The sequence below is a fragment of the Trachypithecus francoisi genome, unplaced genomic scaffold (assembly GCF_009764315.1).
Source record: "Trachypithecus francoisi isolate TF-2019V2 unplaced genomic scaffold, Tfra_2.0 Lachesis_group7, whole genome shotgun sequence".
Taxonomy (NCBI): domain Eukaryota; kingdom Metazoa; phylum Chordata; class Mammalia; order Primates; family Cercopithecidae; genus Trachypithecus; species Trachypithecus francoisi.
In genome coordinates, this window is record NW_022681472.1 from 98,398,686 (window position 1) to 98,411,312 (window position 12,627).

The following is a 12,627-nucleotide window of genomic DNA, read 5'->3' on the forward strand; positions in this document are numbered from 1 at the left end:
AGGAGGGGGAGGAGGAAGAGGAGGAGGGAGGAAGAGGAGGAGAAGGAGGGGGAGGCAGAGGAGGAGGAGGAGGAAGAGGAGGAGGAGGAGGAAGAGGAGGAGAAGGAGGGGGAGGCAGAGGAGGAAGAGGAGGCGGAGGAGGAGGAGGGGGAGGAGGCAGAGGAGGAGGGGGAGGCGAGGACGAGAGGGAGGCAGAGAAGGAGGGGGAGGAGGAGGAGAAGGAAAAGAGAAAAGCTCCCGGGCCATTGCACAGGCAGTAGGGAAAAGTGAAAGGGCACCATTCAATCCAACAAGCCAGACAGTAAGCCACTCAGGAGGAAAGCAGTTGTCTGTCCCTCTCTAAGCTAAGAGACTGAAGTGCCTGTCTCCTGTCCTCAGTTCTCTTCTCTGGTGGCTGTCCCTGCAGAGCAGACTGGGGACCCCACCCACTAGCAATAGGACTCCCACATCAGAACACAGGATGGTGACCCAGAGGTGCCCATGCAGCCGTGGGAGGCAGCCCGCCACCCAGAACAAGAGGCCCGGGCTTCCAGGCAGCTCCGGCCTTTGCAGCACGCAGGCAGGGCACAAAACAGAGATGTGCAAAAGAAATGAGGAGCACAGACACGGCAAAGCCTGTGGCCCCCAGCCCCTCCTCAGAGAGGCTGCCTCTGTGGGAAGCTCTGCCTGCAGGAAAGGGGTCCTCAGCCCTTGGAGCTTCTTTCCATATTTATAGGGCAGCTGGAGAAGGAGGTCTGGTGACAGTGGGAGATTCCGGGTCAGGGAAATGGCCTCTGCCCACATATCATATACAATGCTGTTGGCACCACACGGAGTCTCTGGTGGGCTTGCCCAGCCACCACCATGCCCCTAAAGGGACTGGAGGGGCACCAGGCTCATTTAGAAGGCAAGGGACTGTTTCTTTTGAGGACACCTTTCTCCTTCCTCTGTTTTTTTTTTTTTTTTTTTTTTTTGAGACGGAGTCTCGCTTTGTCACCCAGCTGGAGTGTGGTGCCATGATCTCAGCATCACTGCAACCTCTGCCTCCCAGGTTTAAGCAATTCTTTCTGCCTCAGCCTCCCAGGTAGCTGAAACTATAGGCATACACCACCACACCCAGCTAATTTTTGTATTTTTAGTAGAGACGGGTTTTCACCGTGTTGGCCAGGCTGGTCTCGAACTTGTGACCTCAAGCAATCCACCCACCTTGGCCTCCCGAAGTGCGGGGTTACAGGCATGAGCCACCGCGCCCAGCCTGCCATTCTTGTCAGTCTTATTCTCTCAGCCCCATCAGTCATCAATTGCTCAATAAATATGGATCAGGCACCTGCTATGGGCTATGTGTTGGCCCCTGGTAATACAAAGATGAAAAAGACAAGCCCTGACCAAGGGTCATGTGCAGCATGTAACCTGTGTGAACAGCTACCCAGGCAGCCTTGGCCTGAGGATGGCAGGGGTGAGGCTGGGGCTGGCACAGAGGAGCTTAAACAGGTGGAGTCTTAAAAAACAGGAAAGAGTCCTTCCAGTGGAGGCGGAGCAGGGGTGTTCAAGGCCAGGGCTGAGGCACGCAGCTGATGGTGTACGGCAGGGCAAGCATTTGCTGCTGAGTTTCCTGGGAGGGGAAAGGGTGGTGAGAGGGGCAGCCTGCAAGTATGTGCAGGCCCCTTTGCAGCTGCTAAGGGACCCAGACCTCATCCTGAAGGACAGGCATGAAGCTGGGAGGGCCACTGCGGGTTTGCCCTGTAAGTCAGCCCCTCCAGCTGCTGTAGGAGGGGTGGACAGGGGAGCCCAAATGAAGGCAGGGAGACCCCAGGGCAGGGCACAGAAGTAGTACTGGTGAGAGGAGATGGGGCTCCAGCCGGGACAGAGGAAGCAGGCTGTACAAGAGGGGCTGGTTGAAAACACTGGCAGGTAGGGCAACCCGCTCGGCTCCCCTTCCACACCGTGGAAGCTTTGTTCTTTCACTCTTTACAATAAATCTTGCTGCTGCTCAAAAACAAAAACAAAAACAAAAACATTGGGAGGTAAAAGCAACAGGATGGGAGAGGGAGGTGGGACGAGGAGGGAACAGAACTGCCTGGTTTTCAACACCTTGCTAAGTCCAGGAGGCAGCTGGAGAGAGTGCTGGGTGGGGGCAGGCAGTTCCTAGGGTGCCACGGCACGAGCAGCACCTAAGATCTCCACCCACGTTCACTCAGTCCACACAACACGAGGCCCAGCACACACCAGGCACCCAGAACAAGCACAGGTGGCTGCCTTCAAAGAGCTGATTTGCATGGGAGTGTGGGATAATTAATAATAAATATAATAAAATCATATAGAAAGTGAAAATGGGAAGGGTTGTGGGTGGAGGGGGCAGAATGCTGCGGATATCCTAAGGAGATCCCCCAGAGCCAGCCCCATGCCCATAGTTCCCTTGGCTACAGGTGGCACCTGTGACTTGAATCTGAGTAGAACTGGGCAGAGGGGGTGGCATGTCACCCACAATTAGGTTCTGTTCCACAGGACTTCATCTGGAGGTGGGGCTCTCCCTCAGACCCTGGGGAAGTGACCACCCTGTGAACTGCCCACCCTCGCAGGTGGCCACACAGCAGGGGCCAGTAGGCAGCCCCCGGGAGCTGAGAATGGCTCCTGCTGGCCCTCGGTCCTACAAGCACCAGGACATGACTTCTGCTAGCAATCGCATGAGGTGGAAAGCAATCCTTCCCTAGTCCAGCCCCCAGATGAGAACACAGCGGCTGACCTGAGCTGAGGACCCAGCTAAGCCTGGCCTTCTCGCCCACAGAAGCCTTGAGATAACAGGCGGATGTCGTTTTAGGACACCCAGTTTGCGGTACATAGGGAACTAATACGCGGGGCTCTGGCGATCCTGGCGGCGCAGTGCGATCTAGACGGGCAGGAAGTGGAGTGAGCGCAGCCAGCGGCTGGGAGCATATCCCGGAGCGCTGCCTACGGCGGGAGGAGCCGCAAGGGCCGCGGGATAGGGGACGGCTGGCCCGGGCGTGCACGCGGCAGCGGCGGTAATGGAGGCGGTGCCCGCCCAGCTAAGAGAGGCGTCGGTTCTCCTTCCGCGCTGAAGGCGGAGGCAGCGACTTCCTGTGGAGGCACGCGGTGTACGCCACGGAGGCTGGGGCTGGGGCTGGGGGTGGGCAGGGAGCGGCCTCAGCGACAAGTCTCCCGGCGCGCGGCCGCGACCTCCCCGCTGGGGGCCGGGAGCCAGGAGCCCACGCGGGTCGGACCCGGAAAGCCTGGTGGGCTCAGCCTAAGTGACTGGGTCGGCTCGGGGACGAGCTGTGGGGGCGGGGCCTCGCGGGGCGGGGTCGGTGGGGGCGGGGCATGAGGGTGATGGTTCGGGGCGGGGCTTTCAGGGGCGGGACATGGGGCGGAGCCTGGGGCGGGGCATGAGGGGAGCCGGCTACGGGAGGAGCTTTCGGGGGTGGGCCTTTCGGGGACTGGACGCGAGCGCGGAGCATGAGGGGGCGGGGCATGGGGGAAGCCAGCTCGAGGAGCTTCCGGAGGCGGGGCCCGCTCGGGGCGGGACCTGATCAGGGCGGAGCCTTCGGTAGGGCCCCTGCCATAGAGGACTGTGAAGGGGCGGGGTCAGTTCGGGGAGGAACCTGCGGACGAGACGGCGGTTAGGGGTGGAGTCTGAGTGGGCGGGGCATGATCGGGGCGGGGTCTTCGGGGCGGAGTCGGCTGGGGGTGGAGCCGCTCGGGCCGAGCCCACCACAGCTCACCACCACCGAGTCCAGCCCCGGCTCCTAGCGCGGCCGCCGGAAGGGGCGGGTCAGCGGGCGGGCATTTCCTGGGGGTGCCTAGGGCCGACGGGGTCCGGACGGGGACCTGGACGCGGGCAGGGGCGGGGAGCAGCGGGGCGGTCCCGCATCGAGGCCTTTTCTTTCCTGCCTCCGGACCCCGCGAGGGGCACGCGCCTCTCCCCATCCTCCAGCAGTCTTAGCAGGGCCCGGGCGAGTCCGCGTTCTGCAGCGGGAGGTCCTCGTCGTCCCTCGTCTCCAGCAGGTACTCACTGGGCTCCTGCCCGCCGCCTCCGGCCCAGGACGCGCAGGGTTAGTATGGGCCCCGCCGCCTCCCCGCACCCCAGCGCTCCAGGGATGTGGCGAGACCCGGCTCTGAGCGCCTCCCGGGTGCTGGCCCCGAGGCCGACCTAGCTCCGCACGCGGGCCGCGGGGCTGTGGTGTTGAAAGGGGAACCTGTAACTAGGAGCACGCACGAGACCCTGGCGGGTCCCTCCGCCTGGCTCAGATGCCTGGCATCTCAGGCCTTGGCACAGCTAGCTGGCCCCTGGCAGGCCGTGGACCCAGCAGGCTGTTTTAGTGCAGATTGCCCTTGAATCTCAAGCCCACTAATGTTCCAGTCTCTCTGTGAGACCCAGATCCCTGAAAGTAGTGGAGGGAGGCGCCAGGGTGAGTGAGGCTTCCTAGGTAGCCCCTACCGCCTGCGGATACCCAGAGCTTCATATTTTAGGTGAAACGGTCCTCCGCCCAGAGAGGCGACGGGGCTCTGCTGGAGTTGCACGACAGAACCAGAACCCCAGCCTTTAGGGCTGTAGCAAGCGTGGGTTGCGCCGTCTGTAACTAGCTAATCACTCCTGTCTACAGGCCTGTGAGGTGAGGCCAAGACAATCGCTGCAGTCCATTCCGTTTTTGTTTTGTGTGTGGGCGGGGGGGTAGAGGTTGGGTTTTGTTTGTTTTGAGACGGAGTCTTGCTCTGTCGCCAGGCGGGAATGCACAGGCGCGATCTTTGCTCACTGCAACTTCTGTCTCCTGGGTTCAAGCAATTCACCTCCCTTAGCCTCCCCAGTAGCTGGGACTACAGGCACGCACCACCACGCCCAGCTCATTTTTTGTATTTTAGTAGGGATGGAGTTTCACCATGTTGGCCAGGATGGTCTCTATCTCCTGACCTGTGATCCGCCCGCCTCGGCCTCCCAAAGTGCTGGGATTACAGGCGTGAACCACTGAGCCCGGCCAGTCCACTCTGTTCTTAACAAGTATTTTATTTCTCAGGGTGGGCAGCGTGTAGAGAAGTGAGTCATTCCGGTCTCTGCCGGTTAGCACCTGCCAGCCTGAGTTGAGTCGACAGGACCATTATGGAGAATGTTCCCTGAGCACAGTATGTGACCAGGATCTGGAGATAAAAAAGACATGATCCTCACCTTCAGGAGCCCCTGCCGCGTAAGGAGACTGCCATGTCAGTGACCAGCCACACGTGCAGCGACAGGTGTCTGCAAGAGGGAACAGTGTTATACAGCACAGAGGACCCCCACACAGGCCCCGGGCAGCAGGCCTCAGGTGCTATACAGCACGGAGGACCCCCACACAGGCCCCGGGCAGCAGGCCTCAAGTGCTATACAGCACGGAGGACCCCCACACAGGCCCCGGGCAGCAGGCCTCAGGTGCTATACAGCACGGAGGACCCCCACACAGGCCCCGGGCAGCAGGCCTCAGGTGCTATACAGCACGGAGGACCCCCACACAGGCCCCGGGCAGCAGGCGTCAGGTGCTATACAGCACGGAGGACCCCCACACAGGCCCCGGGCAGCAGGTGTCAGGCTCAGCAGGTTCGCAAACCCCTACCCCTGCCATGGAGTGGAGTGTGCAGAGAGCCAAATAGATTTCTAACTGTGCCCTGGAGAGCTGCTGCTTCTCCAGCTCCGCCCTGCCCTTGAGGCAAACAGCTGGTCGACTGGTTTTTAGTGTTGGTTCTTGGTTCTCACCTTTGTTTCCTACCAGAGCTGGATCCTGGCCTCAAACTCCAGCCAGCTTAGGCCGTGATCCTCTGTCCTGGGCACCAGGGCTCCCACTGCCCACCCCAGCAGAGATGCTGCTTTATGCCTACATCCTCCCTCAGCACACGTGGCCTTCATCTTCAGTTCTGGCACTCTCCTAATCTGCTTCGTCCTACACGCCACCTCTAGATAGAGCCCTAGAAAGTGATGTTGGCCTGAAACTGAGTCATATAAACATTTTCCTATAGAAAAGACCAGATCCTGTCCTTGTTGAGATAGGAAATCTGTAGTCAGTTTATGTGTTACCTGCACGCGTCGGGGAGAGGAGGGAAGACCACGAACCTCCTCTTAACGAGAATTCGAGGTATTTATGTGTTGAGATATGTCGCTTACGACATGCATCTCAGCTCCACTTTCTACCTAGGCTCAACCCTGGCCTCAAACTCCAGCCTGGTTGACCAAGAACTAATACAAAGGGTACGGAATATTATTTCTTAGAATATGACTGGGCATGGTGGCTCACACCTGTAGTCCCAGCTACTCAGGAAGCTGAGGTGGGAAGGCTGTGACATGAGGGGTCTGCTGGCTGCTGTGGTCCATGGCAGGGGGGCAGCCCTGGTTTCATGAGCTCAGAACCCAGCCTCGGAGTGGAAGCGCCCTCTGCTGGGCACATGTGGCCCCTGCAGCCGGTAGCTCCAAAGCACGGTGACTGGTCCCAAGCCCAGCGTGGTGGAGACGGAGATTAGGGCAGGAACCAGGAGGATTCGGGAGTGGAGGAGGGAAGCCACAGGGCAGTTGGTGGGCACATCAGATCCTGCGGACACGGTGTGCAGACCCCGAACCCTGGCAGAGGAGCAAGGATTCTTTGGTGAGCAACTGATCCCTTCACCAAGACAAGGGAAGGCTGGGAGAGTGAGTCAGGTGGAGCTCTGGGGAGATCAGCAATTCCGTTTGAGACACTTGTGGGGGAACACACAAGTGGGGGGAAGGGAGGGGCCGCACCCGAACCCCACAGCCCCTGAAAGGCGAACCTTTAATCTGAGGTTCATGTTTTTGCTTTTCCCCAGCACCAAGAGGATGGTGGCCCTTGGCCTCCTGGTGCAGAGCATCAGTCCTGTGCTGGGAGTGTGGAGAGATGTGTGGGAAGCAAGCCGTTCTTGAGGAAGTGGGGCCAACAGAGAAGTCAGCAGCCCCTTAGCCCTCACGCTTCCAAGGAACAGAACGATGGAGAAACCTGCAGGCAGAAAAAAGAAGACACCGGCCCCGAGGGAGGAAGCAGATGTGCAGAAGGGCATACTCCGAGAGGAGAAGGCGTCCGGGGACAGAAAGCCACCCGAGAGGCCCACTGTGCCCAGGAAACCCCGCACCGAGCCCCGCCTGAGTCCTGAAGACGAAGAGCACATCTTTGATGCCTTCGATGCTTCATTTAAAGATGACTTTGAGGGGGTTCCCGTGTTCATTCCTTTTCAGAGAAAGAAACCCTATGAATGCAGTGAGTGTGGGCGGATGTTTAAGCACAAGACAGACCACATTCGCCATCAGAGGGTCCACACAGGAGAGAAGCCCTTCCAGTGTGTGCAGTGCGGGAAAGCCTTCCGGCACAGCTCCGACGTCACCAAACACCAGAGGACTCACACGGGAGAGAAGCCCTTCAAATGCGGGGAGTGCGGGAAAGCCTTTAACTGCGGCTCCAATCTCCTGAAACATCAGAAGACGCACACCGGGGAGAAGCCCTACGAATGCACGGACTGTGGGAAAGCCTTTGCCTACAGCTCCTGTCTCATCCGCCATCGGAAACGCCACCCTCGGAAGAAGCCCTGAGCTGGGGCCGTCTGTGGACTCAGGCCCTACAGTGCGAGCCTCGCCGGCCGCCTGCTCCATGGCTCCCTCTTGTTCAGCGTCTGGTGGGGGCGCAGGGCCATGTGCACTGTGTTCCGTGCCCTGGGGACCCCCGGAAAATCAGCCCGGACAGATGTGGGAACGTGCAAACGAGCGAGCGACCTTTCCACTGCAGAGAATCTCTTTGGATCAAGACACTGCAGTCATGTAGAAGCCACCAGAGGCTCCTTGCAGCCACAGACCATTTTCCAAGTTCCTCGATGGCTCACGGGGCTCAGCACCAGAGAGCAGGGTGTGTTCACTGCCATCCATGGGAGGGGTTTGGGTCACCTCAGAGCACCCAACAGGAGAGGCTCCTGGTGTGGCAGGCGGCCGAGCACTTCCCGCTGCCACCTGCCTGTGATGTCCTCTCCGCTTAAGCCTTTCATCTGCCGCTGAACGCCCCAGTCTGGACACTCTGCCCTCTGGGTCCCCGAGCTCTGCAGCGAGCCCCAGGACCACTCGTCCCTTCCCGGCCTCTGTGCCCGAACTGTGCTTGGTTCTCTGGCTTCTATCCTCCTGCTGGAGCACCAGTCCCTGAGCTCAGACCCCGTCCCCGGAACTGGGCCACACCCCGCGCCCTCTTGGCCCAGCCTTGCTCCCAGAGAGGCGGCCTGACTTACCCGGATGGACTTGGGACAAAGGTTCCTCGGGACCTTGGACACCAGCACCTGCTGCGCTTCCTGCCCCAGCCACGCGGTGGGGCCCCTGGGGTGCCCTCAGCAGCTTCAGTCCAGCCTGCATCTGCCCGTTGGCCTTCCGACGGTGGTGGTGGGCCCCAGCCCCACGGACCAGCCCAGTATTCAGGTTAGTTCCATTTCTTCATGCCCGTACCAGTCCTGTCCCACCCCATGGCAGGTCCACAGGCCTGTGCCACCTTTGTGTCCATCCAGGAGCACTGTGGACAGGACCCTGTGCTCTCTAGGGACTGTGGTTGATAAGAGGGTAGAAAATGACTTTGTCAACCAGGAGGTAATATGGTTTTTTTTGTTTGTTTGTTTGTTTGTTTTTCTGAGATGGAGTCTTGCTCTGTTGCCCGGGCTGGAGTGCAGTGGCCGGATCTCAGCTCACTGCAAGCTCCGCCTCCCGGGTTCCCGCCATTCTCCTGCCTCAGCCTCCCGAGTAGCTGGGACTACAGGCGCCCGCCACCTCGCCCGGCTAGTTTTTTTTTTTTTTTTTTTTTTTTTTTTTGTATTTTTTAGTAGAGACGGGGTTTCACCGTGTTAGCCAGGATGGTCTCAAGCTCCTGACCTCGTGATCCGCCCGTCTCGGCCTCCCAAAGTGCCGGGATGACAGGCTTGAGCCACCGCGCCCGGCCGGTAATACGGTTTTTTATTGGGAAATGTTGGCGCCTATGTTCTCAGCTGTTTAGACATGAAACTAATCATGGCCCTAGTCTTTGGGGATTCTGTCCTGGAAGGAGGGTCCGGATTCGAGCTGGAGACGGCCTTGGCCTTGTCCATTGAGCAGTCTCAGACACGGAGTGGGAGACACTGCCCGGATGATGGAGAGCAGTCACGTCTGGGTGGAAACGTTTACTGGGTTAACATGTTTTTCCTGCCGCTGTCTTTCTGAGGGCTGTAATATTCCTGCTTGTCTGTGTAGGCCCTGTACCAGCTAGGCCACCGTGGGGTCACTTGGAAAGAGAGCCTCTTGGCAGGCCTCCCCTCCCACTAGAAGGATGCTTCAATCCCTGCACTCAGACGTGTTGGAAGCACATTCCACATGCAAAGTGTGTCTCTTCTCCCAGCTGCTCCCGCTGCTGGCCTGGCCAGAGGAGCCTGTTCCATGGCAGGGAGTCCTGAGTGCCTCCACTTGTAGTATCGTGAGGAGGTTGCCCGGCTCCCGGCCTCTCTCATGCCCACTGCCCGTGGGCTGCACTGACAGATGCATCTCCTCACTTCCCCTTCCCCGCAGAAATAGAAATAGCCTAGAACTGACCACACGGTCACCCACACTAGCTTTGCCTCTGGCCTGGTTAACGTTCTATATAGCAGGTCTGAGAGCCCAGCCCGTCACCTGCTCGCACTGAGTCCTGACCTGCAGGCACCATCTCCCAGATGGCTGCAGGGCTCTCTGAGGTCGGGTGACACTCAGTGCGTGAGCTGGCTATGGACCCAGGCAGGCTGGTCTACCCAGAAGGCCCCACCACCGCCACGCCCCCATGGCATTGCTGGTGTGGCTGTGCTCGCCTGCGGGCCCTGCGTTGTCTGGGTTGAGGCTGTGTTGGCCTTCATCAGACGTGTTGCCTGGTGGGGGTCTGCTCTCGGGACCGCACTGGAAGGGTCTCCCTGGGCGCAGGTTAGCAGGTGAGCCACCAGAGAGGAGTCGTGGCACCTGTGGCCTCCTGATGGTCCTGCCGCCGCGGTCACTGCTGGAAGCGTGGCCTTCGTGGCTTCTTAGTGGCCCATGGTCCCAGTGGGGGTAGGTAGGTGGCAAGTCCCGTGGTACTGTGTACCTGCCTCGGTGATGACTGTGTCTCACACTGTTGGGCATGTGCTGGGGAGGCCAGTCTTCCTGTGGGGCTCCCTGGGGCTGTGATCAGCCCACTGCTGTCAGCAAGGGGGTGAGGGGGTGAGGGAGCGAGGGGCGGGCAGCCTCAGCCTCACCTAGATAGACCATCCCTGGATGCCACCGGCAGACCACGGCCAGTGTTGACCCCCACAGGGCAGAACATCTTGGTGGGCCCCCTGGCCTGGATCTCCTTATGCAGCCGTTCCCGGTACGTCCGGAGGCTGGACCGCCTCAGCCAGCTGTCACCAGGAGAGGAAGACTTGCACTCCCAGAAATGGACATCTCAGGAGGTGAAATTGTTCAGAAGCAGGCGTCAGAGCATATGCGACATGTGGTCCTGGATCGGAAGAGTTGCTTTGAAGGACTTGCTGGGACGTTTGGCTGACCTGGAGTGTAGACTCCAGGCACAGTCAACTGTAGACACAGCCAGCACCAGCGCAGCAGGGACAGGGCAGTCCTCACTGACGCCCTCCTACTGTGGATGCACACCAAGGCTTCAGCCACAGAGTGTGACGTCTGCAGTTCATGCCAGTGGTGTGTGCACATCACTGGAGAGTGACAGGAGACTGGTTCAATGTCAGTCATGGGGAATCTAGAACACAGGTTGGCACACTTTTCCGATGAAGGGCAGACAGGAAGTATCCTTGGCACTGCAGCCACACGGCCTATGCCTTAGCACCCACGGGGGCCACAGAAGGTTGGGGACCACTGCTTGAAACAACTAGCTCTCCCATGAAGAGCAGGTCCCCACCCTGCTGTGTAGGGCAACAGCAGCTGTCAGTGGCATACGAATGAACGGGCACGGCTGTGCCAAGAAAACTTTACTTACAGGCTGGGCGCGCTGGCTCACGCCTGTAATCCCAGCACTTTGGGAGGCTGAGGTGGGCGGATCACGAGGTCAGAAGATCGAGACCATCCTGGCTAACACGGTGAAACCCTGTCTCTACTAAAAATACAAACAATTAGCTGGGTACGGTGGTGGGCGCCTGTAGTCCCAGCTACTTGGGAGGCTGAGGCAGGAGAATGGCAGGAACCTGGGAGGTGAAGCTGGCAGTGAGCCGAGATCGCACCACTGCACTCCAGCCTGGGTGACAGAGCGAGACTCCATCTCAAAAAAAAAAAAAAAAAAACAGTTTATTTACCAACATAGGAGGTGGGCTGGATGTGGCCTGTGGGCCATTGCTTGCTAATCCTGTCCTAGGTGAAGGTGCATTAGAGCTCCTGGTGTAGTTTGGACGTCTGTCCCCTCCAGATCTTATGTGGAAATGTGATCCCCAGTGCTGGAAGGAGGCCTGGCGGGAGGCATTGGGGTCATGGGGGCAGATCCCTCGGGAATGGCTTGGTGCCCTCCTCACAGTAATGAGTGAGTTCTCACTTTGTAGGTTCACGGGAGAGCTAGTTGTTTAAAGCCGTGGTCTGCAACCTTCCTGGCACCTGGGACCAGTTTTTCCATGGACAGGGAGTGATGTGGATGGTTTCAGGATGAAACTGGCCCACTTCAGATCATTAGGCATTTGATTCTCATGAGGAGCGCGCAACCTAGATCCCTCGCACGCAGTTCACAGTAGGGTTCGCAGTCCAGTGAGAATCTCATGCCACCGCTGATCTCACAGGAGGCGGAGCTCAGACGATAAGGCTCGCTCGCCTGCCGCCCACCTCCTGCTGTGTGGTCCGTTTCTAACAGGCCATGGACCCATCTTGAGGTTGGGGACTCCTGGATTAAAGAGCCTGGCGCCTTCTTCCGTCTCTCTTGATCCCTCCCTGCAGCCTCACCAGAAGCCAAGCGGATAGCTACACAGCCTGCAGAACCGCGAGCCAAGTCAACCCCTTCATAAAAACGTACCCAGCCTCGGGTATTCCTTTATAGTAACACAAAATGAACTAACACAACTCCTAATCCTGGCACACTTTCTCTGTGTCTTAGCGTTCTTCAGAATGAGCTATTGGCAGGGAAGAGATGGCGTCAGAAGTCAGGAACTCGGACGCAAGAAAGAAACCAGGGGGCGGGGCAGGGAGCTGCTCACGGCAGGCATCCTCTGCTGTCAGGATGTGCCAGGGAGGGTGGTGAGCGTGGACACAGCTGTCTAGGACGGCCCAGGAGACTGGCACGCATGCCCTGGTGGTGTCTGCATTAGGTTTGATTTTACTTAACGATAATATGATCATTGCTTTTCCCTGTTACTGACAGCGGGAAGCATTACCTTTTTTTTTTTTTTTTTTTTTTTTCTGAGACAGAGTCTCATTCTGTCGTCAGGCTGGAGTGCAGTGGCGTGATCTCAGCTCACTGCAACCTCCACCTCCCACGGTCAAGCAATTCCCCTGCTTCAGCGTGCTGAGTAGCTGGAACTACAGGCATGCGCCACCACGCCCGGCGAATTTTTGTATTTTTAGTCAGGACGGGGTTTCACCATGTTGGCCAGGAAGGAAGCGTTACTTTTAATGCCTACGCAATGACCAGTTGAATCGAAAAGGCACAGGTGACTTATCCACTTCCCAACATGGGTATG

General features: G+C 58.6%; 1 protein-coding gene across 8 annotated transcripts; it reads left to right on the top strand.

The window, feature by feature from the left end:
* Positions 1 to 221: 221 nt before the first annotated feature.
* Positions 222 to 12,398, top strand: ZFP41 (ZFP41 zinc finger protein). Of its 8 annotated transcripts, XM_033203274.1 has the most exons (5): positions 222 to 301; positions 2,559 to 2,812; positions 5,007 to 5,174; positions 6,796 to 8,413; positions 10,274 to 10,950. In XM_033203274.1, the coding sequence occupies exon 4, from the start codon at positions 6,953 to 6,955 to the stop codon at positions 7,547 to 7,549; it is 597 nt and encodes a 198-aa protein (XP_033059165.1). In that variant the 5' UTR covers positions 222 to 301; positions 2,559 to 2,812; positions 5,007 to 5,174; positions 6,796 to 6,952; the 3' UTR covers positions 7,550 to 8,413; positions 10,274 to 10,950. The 8 variants fall into 8 exon arrangements, with proteins under 8 accessions (XP_033059165.1, XP_033059169.1, XP_033059167.1 ...); XM_033203278.1 differs by lacking the exons at positions 5,007 to 5,174; positions 10,274 to 10,950 and adding an exon at positions 12,356 to 12,398; XM_033203276.1 differs by lacking the exons at positions 222 to 301; positions 2,559 to 2,812; positions 10,274 to 10,950 and adding exons at positions 3,093 to 3,230; positions 12,356 to 12,398.
* The last annotated feature ends 229 nt before the right edge of the window (positions 12,399 to 12,627 follow it).